This window comes from Mandrillus leucophaeus, unplaced genomic scaffold (genome assembly GCF_000951045.1).
Source record: "Mandrillus leucophaeus isolate KB7577 unplaced genomic scaffold, Mleu.le_1.0 Scaffold223, whole genome shotgun sequence".
In the NCBI taxonomy this organism is placed as follows: domain Eukaryota; kingdom Metazoa; phylum Chordata; class Mammalia; order Primates; family Cercopithecidae; genus Mandrillus; species Mandrillus leucophaeus.
The window spans coordinates 797,934-811,525 of NW_012102288.1; the positions used below are offsets into that span (position 1 = coordinate 797,934).

The 13,592-nt window shown below is 35.9% G+C and overlaps 1 protein-coding gene across 1 annotated transcript in view; it reads right to left on the minus strand.

The window, feature by feature from the left end:
• FAM83B (family with sequence similarity 83, member B) overlaps nucleotides 1-12,660 on the minus strand; it is a 74,120-nt gene extending 61,460 nt beyond the window's left edge. Inside the window, exon 1 of the mRNA XM_011981284.1 lies at nucleotides 12,157-12,660. Coding sequence (XP_011836674.1) covers nucleotides 12,157-12,600 — 444 coding nt within the window. The 5' untranslated portion in view covers nucleotides 12,601-12,660. The remainder of the gene's footprint in view (nucleotides 1-12,156) is intronic.
• Nucleotides 12,661-13,592: the final 932 nt, after the last annotated feature.

Here is a 13,592-nt window from a genome sequence, read left to right on the forward strand (position 1 = left end):
AAAAAAAAAAAAAAAAAAAAAAAGATTTTTAATCACTAAAAAATCATGGGTCCTATGACAAAATGGAGAATATATCTCATATTAAAGAACAAGTATAATGTGACAATAATGGCCGGGCACGGTGGTTCACGCCTGTAATCCCAGCACTTTGGGAGGCCAAGGCGGGCAGATCACGAGGTCAGGAGATCGAGACCATCCCGGCTAAAACGGTGAAACAAGTCTCTACTAAAAATATGAAAAACAAAAAAATTAGCTGGGCGTGGTGGTGAGCACCTCTAGTCCCAGCTGAGACAGGAGAATGGCGTGAACCTGGGAGGCACAGCTTGCAGTGAGCTGAGATCGTGCCACTGCACTCCAGCCTGGGCGACAGAGCGAGACTCCATCTCAAAAAATAAATAAATAATAAAAAAATAAAGTGACAATAATACAGAGGATGACTAACTGAAGTCTGTAAGGGAATCAAACAAAGCTTTCCCAAACAAGTATAATTTAACATGGATTTTAAAAGATGAATTGGAGGCAAAAAGTTGGGAAAGAATGCTCCAAATATGTGAATAATCATGAACAAAAGCTGGAAGGAATACTTCTACAGTGGAAGACCCAGAGCAGGCCCAGTAGCGCTGGAGTGGAGGTGACTGAGGGAGGCATAAGATAAAGCACAAAGCCTCATCATATACTCCATGCTTATGAGTTGGAGTCCATGTGGCAGATAACCAGGAATCAAATGCAATAATACTAGAACTAGAGACTATCCAATAATACTAATACTAGAAAGCATTGTTGTGAATGTTCAGTTGGTTTGCATGGAGCCTGCCTGGAGTGGTCTATATCAGAGGTAATACACCATAATGGTTAAAAGCCCAAGCAGGCTCTGTCTGAGCCCACGACCCAGGCTCAAATACCAGAGCTGTAATTTTCTACTTCTGAAGCCTAGAAAAAAATTATTTAACTTTTTTATTCCTTACCTCTAAAAAAAAGGGCAATAAAGGTATCTATGTTAGAGAACTGTTGTGAAGATAAATGTGTTAATACATTAGTACATATAAACACCCTGGCACATAGCATTAAACATTAGCTATTACTGGTGTCGTTAACAAATGTATTTCTCCTTCCCACTAGAGAAGCAATACGATACAATAATATTAGAATAGAAGCCCAAATGCCTGACTGTCAGTCCTTATGGTCACCAAATGGGTGACTTTGGACTTTCTCAATTTCTCATTGCCCAATTGTAAAAAGACTACATGATCACAAACCTCAGATTTTTTTTTTTTTTTTTTCAGTAACTGCTCCAGAATTCAGCAGGCTGAAATATGACTACTATGACTCAGGTCTTTTTTATGATTATAGATTTTTTTCAGCAGCATATATTGGATTGATATTTAGCCAAATGACAATGTTTTCCCTTTCATGTTTATTTATTGCCTGTGTTTGAGTTCAAGGAAGAAAAAAATCAAAATGTGATTATTAATATGAAATTAATATAGCCCAAAGGAAAGTTCTCATTTTCAAAAGAAAATGTACATTTACCAATTTTTCTTACTGATGATTACACAAAAACAGTTATGAGGCTTTCTTCATTTCTGAAGGAATATTACCATGAGACTCTCACCATATCAGCACTGGTATGCCAATGGGTAGAGGGATGAGTAAGAAATGGGTGGAGGTGGCAGTAATGAAGGAATATATTATCACTAATATTATTTACAGTTGTCAGCACATGCTCTCAAAAGCAGACTGTCATCTAGTCAATCTTACTGTTTTTAAATTCCGTGGGAGACACAGCAGCTACCACTGCCCCCTATTTTATTATGCCATTGCATTTCAGCACAAGAAATCAATTATTTTATTGTAAGAAAAATCCTAAGTGAAAAAAGACAGGAGGCAATTTTTAAAATATTACGAAATATATGATCTCAAATATAACACATATGAATCTTCTATTTCAGGGATTTATATAAGATATCAAAATACATACACATACACTTGTGTATACATGTATTTCTCTATTTATTTAATCAGTAAGAAAATTTCTAACATTAGTAGCAGTGATTATCTCTACTGGGAGATTACGATTGCCTTTTCTTAACCCTTTCTGGAATTTTTCCATATTGCCTATAAGGAATATATGCACCCCAATAATAAAAAATAAACCTTCAACTGGGCACAGTGACTCATACCTTTAATCCCAGCACTTTGGGAGGCCAAGGCGGACCGATCATGAGGTCAGGAGTTTGAGACCAGCCTGACCAACATGGTGAAACCCCATCGCTACTAAAAATACAAAAATTAGCAAGGTATGGTGGCACGCGCCTGTAATCCCAGCTTCTCAGGAGGTTGAGGCAGGAAAATTGCTTGAACCTGGGAGGCAGAGGTTGCAGTGAGCCGAGATTATGCCACTGCACTCCAGGCTGGGCAACAAAGCGAGACTCCTTCTCAGAAAAAAAAAAAAAAAAAAAAAGACACGTTCTATATATACATTTGTTGCACTAGTGAAACACATTTGCTAATAAATATTTTGGAGGTATTTTATCTGTATCATATTTTTGCTACTTTAAAATTTCAATAATTGTCTGTATAATCCTGATACTTAAAGAGTAAACAGGTGGGAAAAAATCCAGACCCTATATAATACATAGCTCATTCAGGTAATGCCCATAAACACACATGATTTTACCTATATATTTCCAATGAATCTTTTACCATATCCCTCAAATATCAGATTTTAAATCACTTGAAGTGGGTTATTCCCCCCATCCGTATGAATTAGCAGAGTGCCTTGCACATAGCTGGGACTCAATAAGCATATGTAGACTTAAACCGTATGTAGATAGTTAAAACTTTTTTGTACAGAAATACATTTTATTACCTTAAAATCAGATAATTAAGACATCTTAAAAATAGCTTTAAAACAAAAAAAAAGGCACTTTCCTTAAGATACAGAATTAAGTAGTTATATTTACATTCTATTCTAGTAGGAAATTTAAGATATATTTTCCCCTTGAAAAGACATTTTGTTTGCTATTGAACATCAGCTTCAGCCTATTGTCAGCTTGTTGCTGACCATTATCCTAATGCCTGTTACAACCTGTCTTATATTCTTCTCTATGTGTTAACTAACCAAAACGCAATATTAGTATGTCCAAAATCAGATTTAACAACATTACTGTCACTAAAAAACATCTCATAACTTTCCACTATTCACTTTCACAAGGTTTGATCAAAGGACCTTCACAATTTGGCCTTAATCAACCTCTCTCAACAACTCTCCCTTCCTTTTTTTCCACCCTACTCTACTTCTCTTACACTCCCCCATTGTCTGAAAATGCCCAGCTCTCCACCATTCATCTCCTACTTATCAAAACTATCCATCCAAATGGCCTGTTAAAAAAAGGGACCTCCTACGTGACCCCTTCCCAGTTTCTCCTTCTGTGTCTTCCACTCACCTGACCCAGCATAAAGGAATTGCGAAATAATTGCCTGTAAAAGTTTGTTTGAAAAGACTATGTGTTGGGAGGTTCTGCTTCCCAGCAGGGTAGATAATCTCCTGTTTTATTAGGTCCTGGGACAGCATCTAATCAGTCATGTTCTTATCTCATACTCTCTATTTATCTACTCCTTTGCATCTGAATCTTATCCAAGTTACTTACAACTAGGTCATCCGGGTCAGGACTATTCTCCAAGTCAGTCACTATTTGGGTTCCAATGTGAACCCTCATCTAGAGATACTTAGCCATGTGTGTCGCCAGATGTCAGTGGCTGGGGTTACGGATCAACCATCCAAAGGCTATGGTGAAGTGGTAACTTAAAAGTCTCCTTAACTCACTCTCTATGCCTGCTTCCTGCTCACAACTTTGGGACCTCTGACACCAACCTCAAATGACAATGCCATCACTCCAACTGCTCAGGCAAAAAATGTTGAAGTCATCTTGCATTGTTCAACCTATTTCACATCCCATGTTTCACTACCTTCAAAATATACCTAAAAACTAGCCATTGCTGCCACCATCTGACCATCTAAGATACCATCATCCCACACCTGAATTATTTTAGTAATATCTGATATGCTCATTCTTAGTCCCCTAGAGTCAATTTTCAATATTACAGCCAGATGTATCCTGTTAAAATATAGCCGGTTTAAAACTGATGTCTCTCTTTTGCTCACAATTCTCCTGTAGATTCCTAACTTATAGGAATCATTCCTTAAAATGGCCAGTGGGATCCCCAAGATCTACCCTCCATGTTTCCTCTCTGACTCATCTTCTACTCCTCTCCTCTTTGCTGTCAGGTCCAATAACTGGCTTCTGCTCTTCTTCTAAAAAACAAGAAAGCTTCCCCTATGTCTCCTGTGTTCTGTCCACAAATACATGCATGGCTTATTCCTTCTTTACTCAAATCTTGGCTCAAATGTCACTATGTTAAGGCCTGCTCCAAGCACCCTATTTAAAATTGCAAGCTACCTTCCACCACCACTAGTAGCTCCCTTTACTCAAAAATATTTGTGTTTTGCTTCTTCCTGCTAGCACTCCTTATTTATTAGTTGATTATTCCCATTTGTAGGTAAACTTCATTCAAGGGCAGGCAGGGTTTCTTTGGTACTTTATTCACCTATGTATTCTCAGAACTTAGAATAGTATCTGATACATCACTGGCACTAAAAAATAATTGTTAAATAAATAAATGGCCTGCAATACCTTTAACCTGTAAGGCTGGCCAAAGACTTGCTGATTTCCCTCATAACTGAACCCAGCAGAGGCCAAAGGACAACTTCACTAACTGATTTTCCTTTTCTTCCTGCTTCAAATTTACCTTATATTTGAACTCAGAAACGCATTTCCTTTCAGTGTCTCCTGGCCTGGTCTGCACTCTAGGTACTATCACCTTATCTGCTTATCATAAACTTTTGTCAGCTCCAAGTGAGTTACTTCTGACTTCTAATAACAACCACACGATACTTTTTACCTGACACATTTAGAAATCAACGCTTCCACATCTACACCCACTGATCTCAATCTTAGACCCTCTCAACCAGGTCTTCGAAGACCTCTGATTAGGAACATGTAATCATTACCACTTTCAGGTTATGATCATTTTGGTTTCATTCTGCTTTATTACCACTGACCAACCTACCACATGAACCCAGTATTTTTCATCAGAAAACTGTGGATGATAAAAGGACACATTTCACAAGGTTGCTATGAAGGTCAACTTAAGATAATGCATGCAGAGTGTTTAGCGCAGTGCCTAACATGTCAGTGCTCAATACATGTTACCTGATACTGTTACTAAATTACATAATATAAATTCATTACTCAAAATCAGATATGAGTTCCAGTCCTTAAGATAAAAGCCACCCAATTTTTTCAAGATAATTTGAAGAGTGACTAGTTAAAGATATCAATAATTGATATAATAATGTATGCCACATGATGGATCTGTAACAACTGTAAGAGAGCAGGCAGAATCCTTAAAATGCAAAATGTCAGTGTGTCAAAATGTCAGCTCTCATCACCTCTAAAAGGCTCCCATGTCAAACCTTCATGACTTTTTTACATCTCATTGAGAGAACAAACAAGTAAAGTAATATCCCCTTATTTTCATGAAACTTAACTTTTGATATGATGTCTCAATGTGTACCTAAGGTCCTAAGCTTATCACCTCTATAACAAATGCCTAAAGAATGCCTTAAGTCGGGTCAAGTTATCTCTTCTTTCATGTTCCTTTCATTCTCTATTGGAATACCACCTGCCCTTTCTCCTTTGCAGAGTTATTTTTGTGGCTTAGCCCTGAAGGTATCTGAGGGTATAAAACTGCTAATTTCTACCCCTCTGGAATTTAGGTGTTTAGGCATTAGGAACGCTCAGTATTTTATGATAAGGTTTTATGATGACAATTAACTTTGCCATTCCAACAAACTACTAAAGGAGTATCATCAGAAAATATTACATATTTCAATAAGTAACTGGCTTTTATTGTAAACCAGAGACAGGAAAGAATGAGTAAACATAAACAATCACAAAAAATAAATATTCTACTTCAGAGATCCCCAAATATATAGAACTACATTCTGTACTGTAGTCAGTAACACTACCTCAAAGCTCAGAGAAGGACTAAACACGTCATGTGCAGTCCCTACCAAAATTGTTTCTCACGGCTTATTTTACATTAAAAGAGAGAGAGAGAGAGAGAGAATTTAAAAGTATTAAAAAGTAATAGCTGAGTAAAGAAAATAATCTCAAAAACATTTCTCGTAATCAGATAAATTATATGCGCTCCGGCAGGGTGCGGTGGCTCATGCCTGTAATTCGAGCAATTTGGGAGGCTGAGGCGGGTGGATCACCTGAGGTCAGGAGACCAGCCTGGCCAATGTGGCGAAACCCTGTCTCTACTGAAAATACAAAAATGAGTCGGATGTGGTGATGGGTGCCTATAATCCCAGATACTCGGGAGGCTGAGGCAGGAGAATCGCTTGAACCTGGGGGGACAGAGGTTGCAGTGAGCCGAGATCACGACATTTCACTCCAGCCTGGGCAAAAGAGCAAAACTCTTGTCTCAAAAAAAAAAAAAAATTATATATATATACACACACTCCTAAATAACTCGCATTTTAAATTATTTCTTTCCAACTATTAATAGAGGTATAGGTTAGTATTAGCAACACAAAGACTCTGATAAACATACTGACACCCATAAGTAACTGTATTTTTTCTTTTTAAAGCCAAATTCTTTTCTCAGTTGTCAATTTTTAAATGAAAGTCTCTTAAAAATACAAGTCACTGATGATCCTTAGACTTTACCTGATGATATACAACAGAGTAAAACATCTGAAATTCCTAAGTTACTGATGGCTTTGGTGTGCAACCAAGTTGGAAATCTCATATAACAATTTCATTTTCATCTTTTCATACTTTTTTAATTTTTTGCTTCAACAACCATAAAATAGACATGGAATGTGTTGTCTCTGTATAGCACCAGGAGCTTGTTAAAGGCACAGTACTGCCATACAGACACAGCAACAGTTGACAGGATGAAGTCAGCGCAACTTTAACCAGATCTCTTTTTCTGTCTCTCTCCCTCCCTCCTCTCCTGTCTCTTTCCCACCTTCTTTTCTCTCCCTTTCTTCCACCTTCCCTCTTCCCTCTCCTTCCTTTCATCTCTTCTTCCCTCTCTCTCCCTCCTTCTCCTCTCATGCCCTCTCTCTCACACATACACACTCAAACATAAATCTATATTAACATGTCATACATTTTATTCACAGAAGAAATGTTCAACTTAATGTCCCAGGATAGTAATGTCACTAAATTTAACTAAGCAAAATTTTTTTCCAAGAAGAAATCAATTTTGACTCAAATTCAAAGAATCACAAAATTCACAGTGAGAGTTGGGACAGGGATAGGGTAGAGAGGAAATTCTTAATAAAAATTAGGAACATCAGGACAGATCATTCTAGTCTAATGAAGGCACAGATAAACATATAAATATCACTTAGCTGGGCAGGACATGGTTGCAAAGGGATGCAGATGGAAGTAACATATCACCAGAGAATAAAAATCATTTCTATAACAAACTAATTCAGCAAGAAGTATAATATATCAAAATAATCTTAAGTTGGTAAACAATATCAGAGATTTGGTTAGGAACACCAGATTTTAAAAATATGAAAACATTTTTGCTTCACATCTTTCCCTAAATAAATGAAGATACTTGAGGAGGTACAACGACTTGTTTAATGCCACACTAGTTAGAGTCCTGGTGACAAAGTCTCTAGTCTATTTCTACTTTTATAATATCAGCTTATTCCCAGAAGATTTCCCATCACCTGTTCATCTTCCTCTGTGCATCTGCGGGGTCAACTGATGGTTAATATTTCTCTGTATTACTAATAACTCCTAAGGCCATAATAGACACACCCAGGAGCAGTGACTCAGTGAGGAACCAAGCCCTGAACTCAGGTAACGTGGTACAGAGCGCATTAGGAATTACTCTGCCCTAATTCTCACTAGACTTTTGCTTATGTGTCTTGATTCCATATTTCACAAGAGTAAGATTCACATCTCACAAAAAAAGCTAGCCTAGAATTAGGAAACAGAGATGCAAATAACATTGTGGTTAAACATTCAGATATTCAAGACTCTCAGAAGTTATAACTTTGTAAATACATACCACTGAGTGGCTAGGAAAAAAAATACTTTAATGAAAGATGACTTTTTTAAGTAATTAGAGGTGATGTTTTCATAAGAGGAGTTCACAGTAATTAGGAATATGTGCATATATCATCTTGGGAACACTTCTTGACAGACAAATAATTACCTGGGAAAAGTCTGAGTAGACACTATCAGACTTCATGAAGTTGACCCAAATGTAATTATGTCAATCACAAAGTAAAAAACAGTGTTTTAAAAAAAGAACCAGTAAATTAAAATATGTCCCTTTAGGGCACAAGTAAGATATTATCGACAATTGAATTTTCCCAAAGGAAAGTTATCAAACAAACTAAGCAAACAGACAAAAGAAAGAAAGAAAACAAAAGAAACAAAAATCTCTAATCAATTTCTAAGTGACAATTAGCAAAAATAAAATTAAAAAGTAAAAAAGTATAGATTTTTGAAATACTATAAAGATCACATTCTGCTTATAAAAGAAAAATGATCAAGAGATCATTCAACTATATAACTTAAGCTAGAAATGAGAGCATATAAATTACTGAAATTCAAAAACAAAAACAAAATGTTTCACCTCTTTCCAGTAAAGACAGTTGAGACTGAGAATCATTTTTAATTCCTTTCACAAGAGACTGGAAGCTTAACTTGGTGCTTATAATCAGACTTCAAATGTTTGGGCCTTTAAGCAGATAACTTATATTCTTTTCATTAGTTGAAGATTTTTCCACAAAATGGCATTATTTTCAGAAGTACCTTATCTCAATTGCAAACACAAACGTGAAAATGGATTTAAAATTTTATCTGAGATCTTTTCCTGGGTTCTGTTTTGCTGGTGTCTAGTCCTACTGGTTTGGCTTATCTCTGTAGAGTTTTACAACGTTTATTACCAAAAAACTCTCCCTGAGATATTTGGAAGCAAAAAAAAAAAGAAACTTTAACCATTAAAATATACATTATCCAAACACTTTATGGAAAAAAGAGGTCATCCCTTTACAATGCCATGACAATTCATTGAGTTACCAATAAAGACAAATTATCCTCTGAAAAAAATTCAAAAACAGAAAGCTTATCCTGATGACTATTAGGCTTCCATTGATTCTGAAAGATAATAAGAGCAAGACATCTGTTGAGTAAATGATAGTCATGAAAACCACATTTAATCTTTAAAAAGCAATGTGTTCTGGTAAGCTTTTATTTCAAAATATTTGTTCTTTTAAAAATTCTTCACAGGACAATGTCCAGTTATAAGCTGAATAATCTTAATTTCTTTAAAATGGGGTCAATAACTTTTTTCCCCAGAGTACTTAATCCTTCAAAAATCTTTAAGTAGATATGGTGACATATGAAGAATCTTCCACAATAATTGAGAAATACATATTCCATGCAAAGATAGCCAGTTAGACTTCAATATTTATTGCATCTGGGTAGAAACTAGCACATTCCCTAACACCTTAAAAAATAACAGCTGGGTGTGGTGGCTCATGCCTGTAATCCCAGCACTTCGGGAGCCTCAGGCGGGAGGATTACTTGAGTTCAGGAGTTTGAGACCAGCCTGGATAACACAGGGAAACCTTGTCTCTGTGTTAAAAACAAAAAATCAAAACAACAAACAAACAAACACACACACACACACACACACACACCATGTTCACCAAATCGAAGTCATCTGTTATAATTTATATTTGATTGGCAGTATACTCAGTTTACAAGATCAAATAATTCTCTTACTTTGAATTCAGCTTAGATATAGCTATACAAGTAGAAAAAAGACACAATTCTCTTTCTTATTTTTATGCCACATTGATTTTATGAAAGAGAAGCACACATTACATTACTGTTTTACAGTATGGACTTCAATTTCTTCAGCTCGCTAATTCAAGTGGGAGTTCTCAATGGACGGTGACCGGGTAGAAGATATTACTTTTAGAGGCTTATTAAATACATAGCTGCCACATTAGAAAGAAAAATACATCAGAAGATCATGCCTGATGTTCAGTTCCCAGTGAGTGCTAGCCCAAAAACTTATGATATCTCTTGAATTAACATTTTGTGTCATAATAATGCAATGTCCCAAAGGAAACTAGCTATCATGCAGGATGATAAATGCATTACTACTAAGTTACTACAATAAGAATCTTCATCTTCACTGATGTATTTTCAAAAATGGATTTCAATTTTCTGTTAACACTGTGCTTCAAAAGCATATCATGTCCCCAAATAAAATTAGCAAACATTAATACTTGACATTTATGATTTTGCCATTAGACTCATATATATCCTCAAATTTTGTACTGTTGCCTTACAAAATACAGCTGTATAATTTGTTCAGATAGTACTGTTAAAAAAAAAGATTCTTGGTTCAATTCAGAAAATTGAATGACAGTTCAATTTATTCAGTAAAAGTTTGGTCACTTACAGTGAGACTGATTCTATAGCTAATTTTTAACAACTGGAATGGATTAGTACTTTATTTAATATAATACTGTTAAAGGAGTTAATACAGCTAAAAAGACAGGTTATTTGAACTAAAAAGGTTTAGGGAAAAAATTACCTCATTTTTGCAAAGCTTGCATTTGACATTAGCTTCAGAACACTGTGTCTCCCTACGTGATTGTTAGCCTTTTAGTTGCCTGTCTTGCAAACTGCCATGTCACTGAGGAATTCAAGGGTCTTATATTGATGTACTTCATAAAAGCATGCTTTTGCAAGCATTTCTGTGCTTACTGGCATAGAAGAAAGCAATGTCATGCATGTGTGCTCCTAAGGTCCTTTTTAGATCTAAATTTCTGTATCAAATAGTCATAACTAAAAAATCTACACTTTATAATTAAAAATTATAACTTTTTGCCTATCCTTTTTTTTTTTTTTTTTTTTTTGGTGAGACAGGGTATCACTCTGACAGCCCAGGTTAGAGTGCAGTGGTGCAGTCTCGGTTCACTGCAACCTCCACCTCCCAGGTTCAAGTGATTCTTGTGTCTCAGCCTCCTGAGTAACTGGGACTACAAGCACCCATCACCACATCTGGTTTATTTTTGTTTGTTTGTTTGTTTTTGTAGAGATGGGGTTTCACTATGTTGGCCAGGTTGGCCTCAAACTCCTGACCTCAAGTGATTCACCCGTCTCAGCCTCCCGAAGTGCTCGGATTATAGGTGTGAGCCACCATGCCCGGCCTTGCCCATACATTTTAAAACTCTAGATTGAGCTTGGCAAATTTTTTTATAGTCTCCAAAGTGCCTACCATGGTGCTGAGTAGATAGAAAACTCTTAATAACTTCTGTTGCTTGATTAAAGAGTTCTACAGTTTTACCCAAGCTCTAAAATAAGATCTGTGAGATGTATAAGACAATATAAATATTTGATAAAGAACATCAAAGCCTTAAAATGCTAAATATCTCAGAATCTTACTTTAGAATTTTACATTATTATGTTGATTTTATACTGTTTCCACACAACTCAGGAAAATAGATAAGTAAATGTATGGTTTATTTAACTGCATAAACCACATCCAGAGCAAGAATTGGCATTCAGTCCTGTTAAGAACAAAGAAAATTCCACCATATCCACCAACTACTTCCTTTCAGAGAAGAAAAATTTAAGTGTTTTAAAATTGTGAGTGTCAAGTCATCTTATTCCCAGTCAACATACCTCAGTCTTCTGGGAGAAGAGATCTCTTCAGTACATTAGAAAGAAAGGAAATCTCTTTCTTTAGCAAAGACCTAATGTCACTTTCTTGGAAATGAAGAGAAGAGATCTCTTCAATACATTAGAAAGAAAAGGAAATCTCTTTCTTTAGCAAAGACCTAATGCCACTTTCTTGAAAATATGCAAGATATAGGAAATACAACCTTCCTGTGTATCATGGGTACATTTCCTAAAAATAAAAGACATGGCGTATACATATAGAGATTCTTTTGTTAACATACATATTTGTGTTATTACTCTCTGTATCTTTCTATGTTTCAAATTTTTCATTTCAAAATAGAAATGTTATTACCTTTCTTGCTTCTTTTATCATCTTCCGAATAGTTTCCTTTATCGTAAGTAGATGTGCTCTTGGTGGATGAAAAAGGAGATCTATATGGGTGCCCCCTAAGAGTCCAGGCATCACATATGGCCAGCCTAAGTCAAGATTTGGAGCTTCCACATCAGACTCAACAGGCCAGTAGGTCCCTGAAGATGAGGTATCATCACAGGAATCATCAGTACCATGCACTGTGCTTTGTGCAACTTTCTGGACATTTTTCAAAATATAATTAATTTCTTCCTCAGCAAGAAAGTCTGAAACTCGTTCCTGGACAAGAAATTCTTGGTACGCTTCTAACCCATGTTCAATCAGAATATCAATGGCTACTCGATACCATTCCTTGTAGTGAGGCTCAATGTAGTTATCAGATTTACACTCATCATTCAATGAGGAAAGCATTGATGAGGTCTCCATGCTTGCAAGTGTTTGGCTATGGCACTTTCAAATGTCCATTCATGCAGTGGTGAGAAGTATCTGGTATTGGAAAAGAAGAAAATCAAGATCAAGTTAAAATTCTGCAATAGAATGTTTTATGATACATATCAACTATTATTTTTTCATTTACACATTTCCATTACCAGAAGTTCAAAATGACAAATATTTCATATCCAAAATGACATTAACAGCACCACAATTCACACATCTATCACAAATAAGCTAAACAATTTCCCTTACAGATTGCTGTTGGATTTTCCCTTTCCAAAGTATCTCAATTTAAATTAAAAGAGAATTAGAAAACAATCAATGCCTACCCAGTCATTAATGTCTCTACTGAGTACCTGTCATGCATACAGTAATATGCTAGATGTAATGTTAAAAGCACAAAACACGGGTCTTTCAGGAATTTATTAATTAGTTGAGGAGGCAAATTGTACACACAAAACGTTAGTTACCACTTTGAAGAAAGCCATACATTGCTAAGGGCCAAAATGAGTAACACCTATATTCAGTGCTTTAAGAATAAAAGCAAGGAGAGATCAATATGGAGCAAATGAGTTATGAACAGCCATGAGCAAGAGATGGGCTTCAGCTGGACCCAGAGCAATGAGTAAGAATCTGATCAAGTGGCAAGAAGAAATATTTCCATCCCATACAAGTAAAAAAACATAAGCAAAAGCACAGAAGAGATATGAGAGTTTGGTACATTCACTAATCATGAAGGAAGAAAAAAATTTAAACGAAAAAAAACCTGGCATGCTGGAAAATAGGTTCCTTTTACTAGGAGTAAGAGATAAAATTGAATAGACAAGATAAAGCCAAGAATGGAAGGACACAAATTTTTGTGATTCAACAAAACTTCTGTTTTAAACAATTCTGGCAGTAGCAGGGGACTGGAGAAGAGACAGGTAGTTAGGAAAGTGTTTCATTGTTCAAAAACCCAGTGAGGAAGTGGACAGAGTATTCCA